General features: G+C 39.6%; 1 protein-coding gene across 2 annotated transcripts; it reads left to right on the top strand.

Annotated features, from left to right (window-relative positions):
• Positions 1-550: 550 nt before the first annotated feature.
• LOC120456048 lies at positions 551-12,388 on the top strand. 2 transcript variants are annotated; one of them, XM_039642625.1, is made up of 6 exons: positions 551-687; positions 989-1,049; positions 1,929-2,452; positions 8,770-8,918; positions 9,026-9,106; positions 9,166-12,388. In XM_039642625.1, the coding sequence occupies exons 3-6, from the start codon at positions 2,095-2,097 to the stop codon at positions 9,289-9,291; spliced, it is 714 nt and encodes a 237-aa protein (XP_039498559.1). In that variant the 5' UTR covers positions 551-687; positions 989-1,049; positions 1,929-2,094; the 3' UTR covers positions 9,292-12,388. The 2 variants fall into 2 exon arrangements, with proteins under 2 accessions (XP_039498559.1, XP_039498560.1); XM_039642626.1 differs by lacking the exon at positions 989-1,049.
• Positions 12,389-12,673: the final 285 nt, after the last annotated feature.

Below are 12,673 nucleotides of genomic sequence, written 5' to 3'. Positions count from 1 at the left end.
TCTGTACGTTTTTATTGGGCCAAAAAACCAAGTGAAGCTAAATACGAGTAGTTTTCAAATATTCAATCCTACATAAAGCTGATGTTTTGGCATTCACTCTGTTTTCTTTTTTTAATGCTATAATTTATTATAATCGAACTTCATTGAGTGCTGCAAATAATTTCATTTATATAAAATATTCATCTGTTTTATGTACATAAATTGTATTGTTTTGAAGTTAAATTTTGAAATCACTTGATTGAAATCCTTTGGCGGGAATATTTCTCTTTGAAAGCTAACTTTGATTTCTGGTGCTGTTTCCGGACAAAGCTGTTTAGCTTTTGGAAAGTTCTTGAAACCGGAAGCACTTTAGATGTCCAGTTCAGAAACTAAAAAGCTGTTCGCTGGTTCGAAGGAATACTAAGCATGTTTGCCAAAAGCTGCGAACAAAAGCTTGCAGCACGCTGTGTTGCACGGGGATGTTGCTGTTGGGGGCATCGATGTTGCTGCTGCCCCAAGCCAGCAACATTTGTGTGGGGCGCAGCCTCGGCGACGTCGTCAGTTGGCTCTTGACTCTCCCACGCTGCAGTCGGTGGCTCTGGCCGGAATCAGACCCGGAATCGGAATCGCAATCGCTATCGGAATCGCAATCCGAATCGGAATCGGAATCTTGCCCGGATTGCCAAGCGGACTGGGAGTGAGAGCGTGGTTCGTCACACTTGCAGTTGCAGCAGCAGCAGCAGCAGCAGCAGCAGTAGTAGTGGCAATAGTGGCAGCAGCAAAAATCAACAAAATCAACAAAGGCAACACAAAAGACGGTGGGCAAAAAGCAATCAGCAAACAGTCGCTTGTGTGAAAGGACTCGGGGAAAATAGGAAAATCGGGGCGAGGAAAACCGAAGAGGGCGGTACGACTACCTACTACTACCTACTGCTGCTACTCGCTGGCTGGGAAATTCGTGTTGTGATGTGTTTTTGTTTTCACATTTCCCTTACTCTTTTTTTTCAAGTATTTTTAGTGCTTGCGTGCGAAATTTTGTTGGTGTCAAAGTTAAACAATTTACGTGAGATGTAAGTAGCAGAGCCTTGAAATGAGCAAAAAAAGCCAAAAAAAAAAAAAAAAGAAACAAAAAAAGAAATAAAAAAGGGAAAATCAATGAGGATACGCGTGTGCTTCTATGTATGTGTGTGTGTTTGTAAGAAGGAAAATCTATAAAACGGCGTGAAGTGAAACTCGAACTTGTCGCTCTTTTTTTTTTGTTGGCGTACAGGGGCATGCAAATAATAAGTAATAAAATTCGAATTAAACACTGCTTGTATGCGGTTGTGTGTGTGTGTGTGTGTGTGTGTGCGTGTGTTCATCTTTCTGTTTTTGGCAGTGAAAAATTGATGGGAAAAGAAATGCCAGAAAGAAGCCCCAAGAAGCTTTGTAAACAAGCAACTCGGCTGCCAAACACGGAACTGCTGCCGAACAGCTGATCCGCCGCCCAACCACCGCCTGCAACCACCCACAAAAAACACACACACACACACAGAGAGGCAAAGGGGAAGAGGCAGAGGGGGAGAGGTAAAATTGCTGCCAAAAACTGTCTGTCGACACAATGCAGCGAAACTTTTGTGGCCCACAGAACAGTGGGCCAAACTTGCAGACCTGCCTGCTGATATAATTGCAAGTTGATTGAACAAAATCAACTGAATTCAAGCGAAAATCAATCAATTAAATCAAATCTCTAACAAAAAAAATAGTTGCACATTTTGGCATTTTATGAATATATTTTTTTTGACATATTTTAAGTAATATACAACCGCATTGCTGCTATAAAAACTAAACATATTTGAGTTAGTACATTTAAGCCACTGTATAACAACATGGAATTGATTAAGTTTCCAATAATATATCACCTTTCTCCACACACCCAAACACACACACACACACACACACACACGCAGATACACACGCAAAGTGCAAGGACAGGCCAAGAAGAAGCAGCAGTAGGAAAAGGATAATTGCAACAGCAACATACGAAGCAAACGAAGCAACTGCAACAGCAACATTTGCTGCCTGTGCAGCTACCACAGCCGTCGCCGCCGCCAAGTTCAAAATCAACGCCTGACAATGACAAAGGCAGCAGCAGCAACAGCAACAGCAGCAACAGCAATAACAGCAGCAACACCTATCAAAACAGCAGCAGCAGAAGCAGTTGCAACTGCAACTGCAACCAAAGCAATAACAATCAATGGGCAGCAAACGACATGGCGACGTCAACGAGGCTGCACAGCAGCAACAACAGCGGCAACACGAAACATGCAGCAGCAACAACAGCAACCACAGCAACAATTGCAACGCTTGAAGGCGGCCGGCCGACTGGGGGCGTGGCTGCCACCAATGACGTCGCTGTGGCGGCTGCCAACTGACTATCTCGCCCAGCTGATTTTGGCCCTTTGCCTGCTGGGCTGCCTCAGCCCCTTTACAGGTAATTACCATTTCATTTCGGTAGCCACATAAATCAGCCACACAATCGGGGTGGCTCCTTCTCAATCTTACTATCTTACACTTGTCTCACCTCATCACATCATAGATAACTGCTCAGTCAACAGTGCGTATGAGTGATATCCCACACTTTATCAAGTATACGACACGTAAACCCTTAGAAAATACACAGATTTATTGAACTTCCGGGCAACCAAGTGCTTGTAACTAAGGTCCACCCTAATGAACACATTTGCATTTCCTCGTTTACAGCATTAGATTTACTACACTTGTATATGTATCTGTTCAGTCAACAGTGCGTATGAGTGATATGCTACACTTTATCAAGTATCCGACACGTAAACCCTTAGAAAATACACAGATTTATTGAACTTCTCGGCAGCCAAGAGCTGGTAACTAAGGTCCACCCTAATGAGCACATTTGCATTTAGATTTACCACATATGTATTTATATGTGTAACTGCTCAGTCAACAGTGCGTATGAGTGATATGCTACACTTTATCACGTATACGACATGGATTCATTTTACTTCGCGGCAATGGAAAAAGAAACGAAGGTCCACCCTAATGAACACATTTGCATTTCCTCGTTAGCAGCGCCTCTTTCTCTTCTTCTCGCGCACCTAAATCGAATCAGTTTTAATGCCCTCTAATGACGCGATTATCCAGGAATAACATTTGCCTTGCGCAGAAAATTCATTTTTGTTTGTAGCTACGCACTGCAAAGAATAAAAGAAATCGAAACTGTCAGAAATGCGACCATAACAATGTCAGCCTGCCTTTGGTTTTTAGTATTATTTTCCCTATTTCTTTTTTTTTTTGCGAAATTTGCATATATCGAAGGTTGCGAACACGAGCAACACTCCAATTTCTAAGGCGCCGGTGAGTCGGCAATAAATCTGCCTATTACAGTGAATACTCGACCAAAAGGGAAGCCCACCTATTTCGTATCAATAATGCAGATGCCTTAATGTTAGCATTAAAAGTACATTTGTCTCACGAGTTTTGCAGTCAATTATTCAGCTGGCCTAATGTAACTTAGTTTGTCAACTGCAAGCAGCATAATTCTCTTGGGTTTTCAAATCAATACAAAATGCGAAACACAAATAACAAATTGCAACGGCAAGTTGTTCAATAATTTAGTTTGCCAAAAAGTAAGCAAGTTAAGCTTAAAACTACCCCTGGGAAATGTGGTATTTTCCCACAAAGCGAATGCCCACTGTAGCCCACCTTGCCAGTAGTGCTCAATCAAATTTGATGATTCTGTTTTTCTTTTATGTGCCAGTCGGAGCCGAGCCATAAACAATTGCCAGCGGAATGAGAAAAGTCTCGAGATTGCAGGAAAAGGGTACAACTGCAGTGGGAAAAGTGTGGAAAACTGAAACTGAAAACTGATACATTTTAATGAAATTAATTTAATTTCAGCTATTACTTGTTCTTTAGAGTTATTTCAATGTTTAAATTTATTAAAGAGCAAAGTTAAATATTTTTAGCTATTTCTAAAGAGCCACTGTGGCTTTTCTAGCTGTGTATGTTCCCTCTATTGAGCAGTTTGAGTTGTTAGCAAGTTGGCTACAACCTTGACTTTGCACATGCAACGAACACGGCTCTTCGGCTTTAACCCTCTTCCGCCAAACCGCAAAAAAAAACACACAATTTTGAATGTTAGAACAGAAGAAGAATAAAGGAATAGATGAAGAAACTGGAACATGTGGCCGGTGCTCAAGTGCTGATGGGTTAACTCAAGTGAGATTGATATTGATATCGAAGGATATTACCCATCTCATGATTGATGGGCACTATCGTTCGATACGATGACATAACAGCCTCTAATTAGCTGCATGTTGGCCTCTGTGGGCGTCAACGGGTTAAGATGAGTGCTGCTTAGAAGCAATATTCAAATATAATGAGAAATACTTATGAAAAATGCTATGAATATTGCTGGAAAAATTGTAGAAAATTGTAGATTCAAATGAAGAACACAGAAAATTGCTGTTCCTTTTTAATATAAATGAAGTTAGGTTTATATTTAAGAATTGTGGGGCATAAGATTACATAAAGTGCCACAATCGATGGCTGGTGGAGCATTGCGTTTCAGCTAATTACAGTGGCTACAAAGAGTGGTGCTCGTTTACTTAACTTTTTCCCTTGTGATGGTGATGGTGATGGTGATGGTGGTGCAATCAATCGACCGTTGAGTGGTGACAAGAGTTTGCTGGGTAGCTTGGTTTGCTGGTTGGTTTGGGTGCTCCATCGAGAGATGCCATCGCCTTCAACGATGCAATCGATCCACTCAATGGCTAATCTGGACCCCAATCGCGTAGTCAGGGTCAGCTAATGGCCGCCATCATTGGCTGCCCAAATTTGCTCTTAAAACAAGGGATGCTCTTTGGAATTTATGGCACTTTAAATGTTTAAAATTGTATATAAACTTGGATTTTGAATGTGTAACAATTGGCCCACGTGCCTTAGTCTGTGTGATAGTCTTAGTCTGCAAGCTGTCCTCTTGCACATTGCGCATACGACACGTTGACAGGGCGAGCAGAAAGTGACATTACAGAGGCCAAAACAATGGGGTAAAGTGGTAAAAGATAAAGTGGGCATGCAGGGGGTTGAAGGGGTTGAAGGGAATTGAAGGGGATTGAAGGGGGTTGAGGAGGTTAAAGGGGTTGAAGGGGTGGTGTCGACGTGACCCGGCTAATTACACAGCAGCGTGACATTGAACATGGTTTTATAATCTGCGCTTCCGTTTGCAAATCGCCAGTTGCGTATTGTCCACAAGAAAACAAGCATTTGTTTTCATTGTAGATCAAATATTTAGTTAATTACATGTGTTTTTTTTGCGGTGCATAGAGTGGCGAATGAGAGTCGCAAAGCAGGCAGCAAAAGTGGAAAACTTGATGGCTGCACTCACTCGACGATGCCGCCGTGACCCTGCCACTTTGCCAGCCCCTTGCCCATCCGGTTTGCCCCCGATTTTCCCCCGATTTTTCACAGCTTTTCCACCGCCTTTCCTTTCCTTTTCTCTCCTTTCGTTTCGTTTCGTTTCGTTTCCTTTGCGCTGCTTAGGCATTTATGAACTGCTTCGACACAAGGCTACTGCAACTGTGGCAGTGCATTTCATTTAGAATGTGTTTTTTCTTTTCCTGCTAAAGTGGCTCATTGTTGTTGGCCAGCCAGCATTTTGAATTGGCCACGAGTGGCAAAAGCGGAAAATCTTTTTAAGCATTCTTCTTCTTGTCAAGTTCGGGAAAAGTGGCATGTGGCATGCGGCATGTGGCGTGTGGAGTGTGGCGTTCGACATTGAAAGCCAACTTCCCACATAGCCGCCAAGCTAAGCAGCTTTAAAAAACACAAATAATAACGCAGATAGGCTAAAAAAATATATAAAAATAAGAAATATAAGAAAAGACATGTGTGCATATGCAATCATATAAATTGAGCCAAATTGTGAGGCAATTGAAAGCGAGCATTGAGAATTGAGTGCATCTCCTTCAATTTACACACATTGCTGGCACTTTAATTACTTGAAATGGCCGCAAAATGCAGTGCTAATTCATCTAATTGCAATTTGTCACGAGATTTTCAGTTGCCAACTTGTGTGTGTGCGTGAAATTGATTTTCCCTGAAAATAGCACAAAGGACCAGACCAATTTAAGCGCATTTCGCTTGAATTTCCCCGCCAAAAAGGAAAATATATATATGTGCACACAGCATGTTTGTGAAGAGCTCAAGGGGCACCTTGTAAAATGTCACAACAAAAGCTATTTATAAGTGAGACCCCCCCCCCCTCCACTCACCCCAAAATAAAAAAAGAAAAGTCCACGCTTGGGTCAGGTGGAAATGGGAAAAGGCCAGGCATTAAAATGCAATAAACATAATTGTAATATAATGCTGGCACTGCGGCGAAATGCATTTCACTTCCCAGCAGCAAAGACAAACGAAACACTGAAAAAAAAATGTGAAAAACCACAGGATATGAACAAAAATGTAATTTAAAAATTTAACTTATGCCATGTGGCTGCTTTTGTGTTTTTTAATTAAGTTTTTCTTTTTTTCACGCATAGTTGACAAACTAGCAGCTTTTCTAAACGCGCAAAGGCCTCCAACTGTTTGGCTCAGACAAATGCTTTGTGCAATTTTCGCCCAGTATGTGGCATCCACTGCGAAGGGCGAAGGTTAAACAGAGAGTGGGTGAAGAGAGTGGGTGGAGAGAGTGGGTGGTGGGTGGTGGCCTGCTAAACTTTGACCCAGGACACAGCTAAATTGTTTGGGCGACAGCTGGTGCACGAAAGTTGAACGCTTGCTTTTAATTATTCAGCGATCTCAGCAAAGGACTGCGGCGAAGGTGATGAGAAATGAAGGGAAAGGCAAGGAAAATGGCCAAAAGAGAAAGGCAAAGAGAAAGCGGGCAAGGAAAGCGGTTGAAAAACCCGGCGAGAGCAAAAGCACGTGCAGCAACGAACTTTCGCTGCAATGGGGGAAAATCGTGGCAAGAAAAGCAGCAGGAAAATGCGAAAACGATGAAAGGACGAAGGGATAAAAGGACGAAGGAATGAAAGGATGAAAGGACGAAAGGACGATGCAGGGCATACAAACAAAGTGCGCAAACAACTGCAGCTTCCGCCCAAATGCCGCCACCCATTTTCCAGCCTCGAATTCAACAATGCCGCAACTTTGCCCGAAAAATGTGTAAAGCCAAAACTTGCAAGCCGAAGAATCGCTTCCAAAAACACTGAGAAAGAAAAAGAAAGTAAAGAAAAGAAAAAGCACACTGCCAGAAAACATGTTTCATTTAAATGATTCTTTAAAAACAAAATCCAGCTTCTTGTTCTTAAGTTAGTTGGGGAAAACCCGCTAGTGAACAAGTGTTTGACAGCCCATGTTGTTGCACCCGATTGTGGCGAGTGTAGAATGCGACCCATTAAAGACCGCATCCGCAATTCGTGGTGTTGTGGTCGAACCTGCACCTTTGCAATTGCAACAAATGCCCAGCGGCGCCTACGTCACTTGCAACAATTGCACCTTCATGTGCAGCAATGTCGCTTGCAGCAATGTTGCAGAGCTTTTGAGCAACCCCCCAAAGCTATGTGGGCAACCCCCCCCCCCCCCCCCCTCCTTCTTGGTGACCCCTCCACAGATCTGCCAGCTGTCTGTCCCCACAAATGTCCAACTGTCAGTGGCACAGTCCCATTGCTGCCCCCTTCAATTGCATTGCCACATCGGGTATTCATTTTCTCCAATGAAGGCGGCAAACACTTTTGCGTATCTATGAAAGTGAAAGCGAAAATGCTAGTGAAATGGGAGTTAAGTTTATTAAGTTGGTAACTAAAAGTTTGTCATATCCTAGAAACATTCATTCATGAAAGCACTGCGCATAACAATTAATTAATCAGTCCTCTTCGTTAAACTAACTGACACATTCGAAATCAGTTCAATGGCAAAACGGCGCACATAAGAAATCACGTATTATCTGGCTTTCAATTTGATTCGGAATTTGAATCTGAATATGAGAATCTAAATCTAAATCTGAATCTGAATTGGCATTTACGTAGACCCACGGTTCACATGAATTGATAATCGCTGAACCGAGAGTTCAAATCAAGAAAACTAGCCGGATTAAAGTGGAGCAGCTTAGCTTGGCATACACGTACATATGTAGTTACTATAGCCATCGAACTAAGGACTTATATAGGGTGTTTTTTTTAGAGGTATAGAACTTTAAATTGCAATAAAACAACGATGGATTATTCGATTGACATGAATTTTATTGACATGAAAGATAATCTTGTGGCATTACATTTTAAATATGATTTCTGGCATATGACCGCCACGGCTGGCTCGGATGTAGTCCAATCTGGACGTCCAATTTGCAATGACTTTTTCCAACATTTGGCCGTATATCGGCAATAACACGGCGAATGTTGTCTTCCAAATGGTTTAGCGTTTGTGGCTTATCCGCATAGACCAATGACTTTACATAGCCCCACAAAAAGTAGTCTAGCGGTGTTAAATCACAAGATCTTGGAGGCTTATGAAAAATCGGGAACAACAGCAATCTCGTTTTGGGCCCATTCGACGAATCTACGCCTTGCTTGATGATCGTTTGGTTTCAATTCTTGCACGAGTTGGATTTTGTAAGCACGCATGACGAATTGCCAAACCAAACTGAGAATAAATCACTTGACAGCTGTTAAATCGGTCGCCATCTTGAACAGTAATGCCAACTTAAAGTTCTATACCTCTAAAAAAAACACCCGTTACATATATTTAACTATTTAAATATTTAAACATTTTCAGCTGCACTCGAGGAGGACTGCGTTGACTTTCAGGGCAACAAGGTGAACCACGGAATGCTCTATGTGCCGGGACCAGGAGTCTGCAGCCTCTGCGTCTGCTATCACTCGGAGCCACTCTGGTGCAAGGCCATCTACTGCGATCCGCCCTACGTGAGTATATAGCTTCACTAGTATATAGCTTAAGTCTTGAGTCATATATAGTCATATGACTTCTAGTTTAATAACTGCTCTGTTAACAACTCATTCTTGCCCAACAGTTTTGCAAAAACTTCCGAGTTGGCGAGCGTTGCTGTGAGTTCGAGTGCTTGGATCCGCCCGGCGAGGACAAACTGTACCAGGTAATATGTAAAATATATAACTATATATATAATCAGAAAACTATACATTTCGTTTACAGGAGCGCATGCGAAAGAGGGCCGAGATATTGGCCGGCAACAGTACAGCCTCGAATGTGCAACTCGCGCCGATTGCCATGTCCACCATAATGCTGGGTTTCCTGGGCAACAGCTTGCTGAACTTATAACTTGAAGTCAAATAGCAAAATGGCAACGATGGAGCAGATCAACGCAAGGCGAAGCTAAATCACAACATTCACATTTTTGTTGCTCCTAAAAGCGTAGGACACACTCACTACCCCACAAATTATTACAGTGTAATAGTAATAGGCGAAATGCAAATGAAATCAGGCCACGTATCTGTGGCCAGCAATTGAGTGGATGCAAAGATGCAAAGATCCAAAGATGCAAAGATACAAAGATACAAAGATGCAAAGATACAAAGATGCGTAGGTTTTCACTTATATCCCCAGACTTCAAATAGGTACAATAATACAATTTCAAATGGACATATGGAACAGGAAACAGCTAGGGCATGGAAAGTCGCCCCAATTGCAGAACATATTCGAGTACTTTCAATGTGATCCGTATCCGAATCCGAATCCAAATCGAATCGGTATATAGCCAGCAGATATATAGCATATACACTTATGTACATCTACCTAAGTTTAGATGCGTAAGCAAGCAACACCAAGAACAACCAAAACAAACTCATCAAGCGAACGTATAAGACAGTCTCTAGCTCCTAAGACTCTATAGTAAAAAAGAAATATATAATATAATATATATATACACAGCTATATGTAAGCGTATTGTACATACGAGTATATAGCTCAGTGTATCGGATCAAAAATTGTTGATTAGTGTTTAGCTAACTGAATGAGGGCAACTTCTTCTAGGAAGATAGGTTTTTTTTAATCCAATAAAAAATGTTCACCTATACACACACACCACAGTTCACCACATTAGCAACTGCAACTAGTACATTTTTTTTTATGGAGCTGTCAGCTGTTAGTTTCGAACTAGAAATTAATTGAAAACTATATAATAGTCGGGAAGAAATCGTGGGAAACGATCGTTACATTGGCATTGGATTTAAATGCGAAAACTTGACAGCTCTGGTTACTTTCTAACCACCAAAGAAAAAACACGTTAAATATTTCTATGAATGGCGGGTAAGGGCGATCGTAGTGAAGGGTAGTAAATTACACATATCTTGGCAACATTTTTTCCAAAATATTCTAACACGAATGAATCATTAACTCTCTTGCATTGGTGCTAATTTTATCGTAGGCTAAAGAAAATCAAATTTAAATCACACACTCCTCAATTCGCACATCACACTCCTCCCAATCATGTTGAATCCAATTCTCTTTAACAATTAGGTAATGTAATCGAAAGCAAAAAAAAATAAATAACAAAAAAAGTGTAGTTAACCAATTAAACGTAATGAATCTATGTTTTGTGTAAGAAATTTGAATTTGCCCAAGGTAAATCGATTAACGATATAATAAAATAATACTAACTAACTAACTAACTAACTAATAAAAACCAACTTCTATGTTAGCTCGCTGGATAGGTTTTCCCAATCATTTTCCCATTTAAATCAATAAATCAATAACAACAAACAAAAACTAAATTGGGCAAAGCTTAGTAGACATGTAGGAAATCCCTTCAAGAGTTATAGATCTTGTTTCAACTTTAGGCTAATCTAATGACTCTGCAGCCATCTCCGTCTCTTTCTACTATAAAATTAATTAAATAAATTAAACCTATGAATGTAGCAAATAACAAACTAGATATATAGCTGGACCAGCAGGAAAAACGTGAAATTCAAGTGCAGTCGATGAAAATCACAATCCAAAAGGAAGTTGGTCAACATTTTCGTTTTTCACTTGACAGCACATCAAAGCAAATTACATTTAACAATAAACTAATAATAAATATATTAAAATGCGGGATATCCGAGCAAAAACGTGGAGTACGGCTGTGAAATTATGTTTGCTTTAAAATGCATAAACGCAACTGTAAATATTATAATGATCACTAAAGTATATAAAACAAAAGTATATAAAAAAACAAAAAAAGGAAAAAATTTAAATCAAGAAGATAAGAAAAGTGAAGAAAAGTGAAATGAAGCTCAGCGAGACAAGAAAAATTAGACGAAGGATAACTAATTAACTGAATGTACAATTCAAAATGCCACAACATCTGACCAATTATGATCCATAACAGATAATATATATATATATACAAACAGATATGTATACATACATCAATCCAAGTATCTGATAAGATAAATGACAAATTTTAATTAAGCCAGTGTTCGGAAGAGAAAACGATGATGACAATGAGTATGCATAATGAGAATGAGATTCAGAATGAGAATGAGAATGAGAATGAGATTGAAATTGAGATTCAAATTAAGATTGAGAATGGCAGATTCGAAGCGCGCTTAAACAACTTTTAACATAGACTCAACTAACAAATGCAAATTGGCTTTAATTAACAACTAATAACAAAGAAATCACACCACGACTAATAACTATAACCTAAAGCTATTGATATTGAAAAAACGTATTTGAGTTGTTTTCGAACGATTTTAGTTCTAGATAGCAGTGTTGTGAAACAACCGAAAAAACAACTTTTTCCTAAGCTTAAGCGCTTTGCCGTCTGCAGAAATCCTTGTAAGATCCTTGAAAAAAAAATGTTTTTTTATAACTAGAGGCAGGATATAGAGCTCCTAGGATTCCGATATCTGGAATGATACAACAAATACAAATACCTTCAGTTTAAGACAAAACTATATTAGAACGTTTCAACACTGGCAATGTGCAAGAGAGAGAGAGAAACACACAGCGAAAAAGATAGAGATAGCATAACTAATTTATGCTTTTGGGCTATATATCCTGCCTTCCAGACTGGAAATTATTCATCTTTATTACCGATATTAATTACTGTAGAGCAGGAAATATTTTACAATTCTTAAACCTTACCAAAAACCAAAACCAAATCCAAAAAAAAAGGCTAACAAAACTATTAAACTTGACAATTTCTAATGTTATCGAAATCAAAGTTATAACAAGAATGTAACAAGAAATGAGAAAACTTTAACAAAATACGACAACTTATTGATAAAATGTTAAACGATAATTTCGCAGAAGAGGCAAATCGAAAATTCAAAATCATGTACGCATACCTTAATATAATAATAATAATATTAATTCTAATACCAGAAAAATTTTAACAAAAATATACAAATATTTTCACAATAGCTTAAAATAACCAGCACTTGTGTTCTTTATGGGGGGTTAACTATTATTAATATCAATATCGACCATTAAAACTTATCAGTTGATTAATGAACGTTTGTTTGCAACACCGATGGGGCTCAATGAACATGAGTAAAACGCTGTTATCGAATCGGTATACATATATAGATAGTATACATTATCTATATAGCCAGTTGGAAATGGTCCAACCAAAGGTTGCATGAGGAAACCAACGATTAGATTTCAACCGAATCAAATGTGCATTTGGTTCTTTAATTTAAGATTTAGTGTGTTAAAA

The sequence above is a fragment of the Drosophila santomea genome, chromosome X (assembly GCF_016746245.2).
Source record: "Drosophila santomea strain STO CAGO 1482 chromosome X, Prin_Dsan_1.1, whole genome shotgun sequence".
Lineage (NCBI taxonomy): Eukaryota > Metazoa > Arthropoda > Insecta > Diptera > Drosophilidae > Drosophila > Drosophila santomea.
The sequence above is the reverse complement of the archived record's forward strand: the minus strand, read 5'-3'. Positions and strand labels throughout refer to the sequence as shown.

What these genes read in the sequence shown, in the direction of transcription:
- LOC120456048 (XM_039642626.1), top strand. Translation starts at nt 2,095, where the DNA reads ATGACAAAGGCAGCAGCAGCAACAGCAACAGCAGCAACAGCAATAACA. An exon ending in CTGCCTCAGCCCCTTTACAG is followed by an intron (nt 2,453 to 8,769) that starts GTAATTACCATT and finishes AAACATTTTCAG; the next exon opens with CTGCACTCGAGGAGGACTGC. An exon ending in GCGAGGACAAACTGTACCAG is followed by an intron (nt 9,107 to 9,165) that starts GTAATATGTAAA and finishes TTTCGTTTACAG; the next exon opens with GAGCGCATGCGAAAGAGGGC.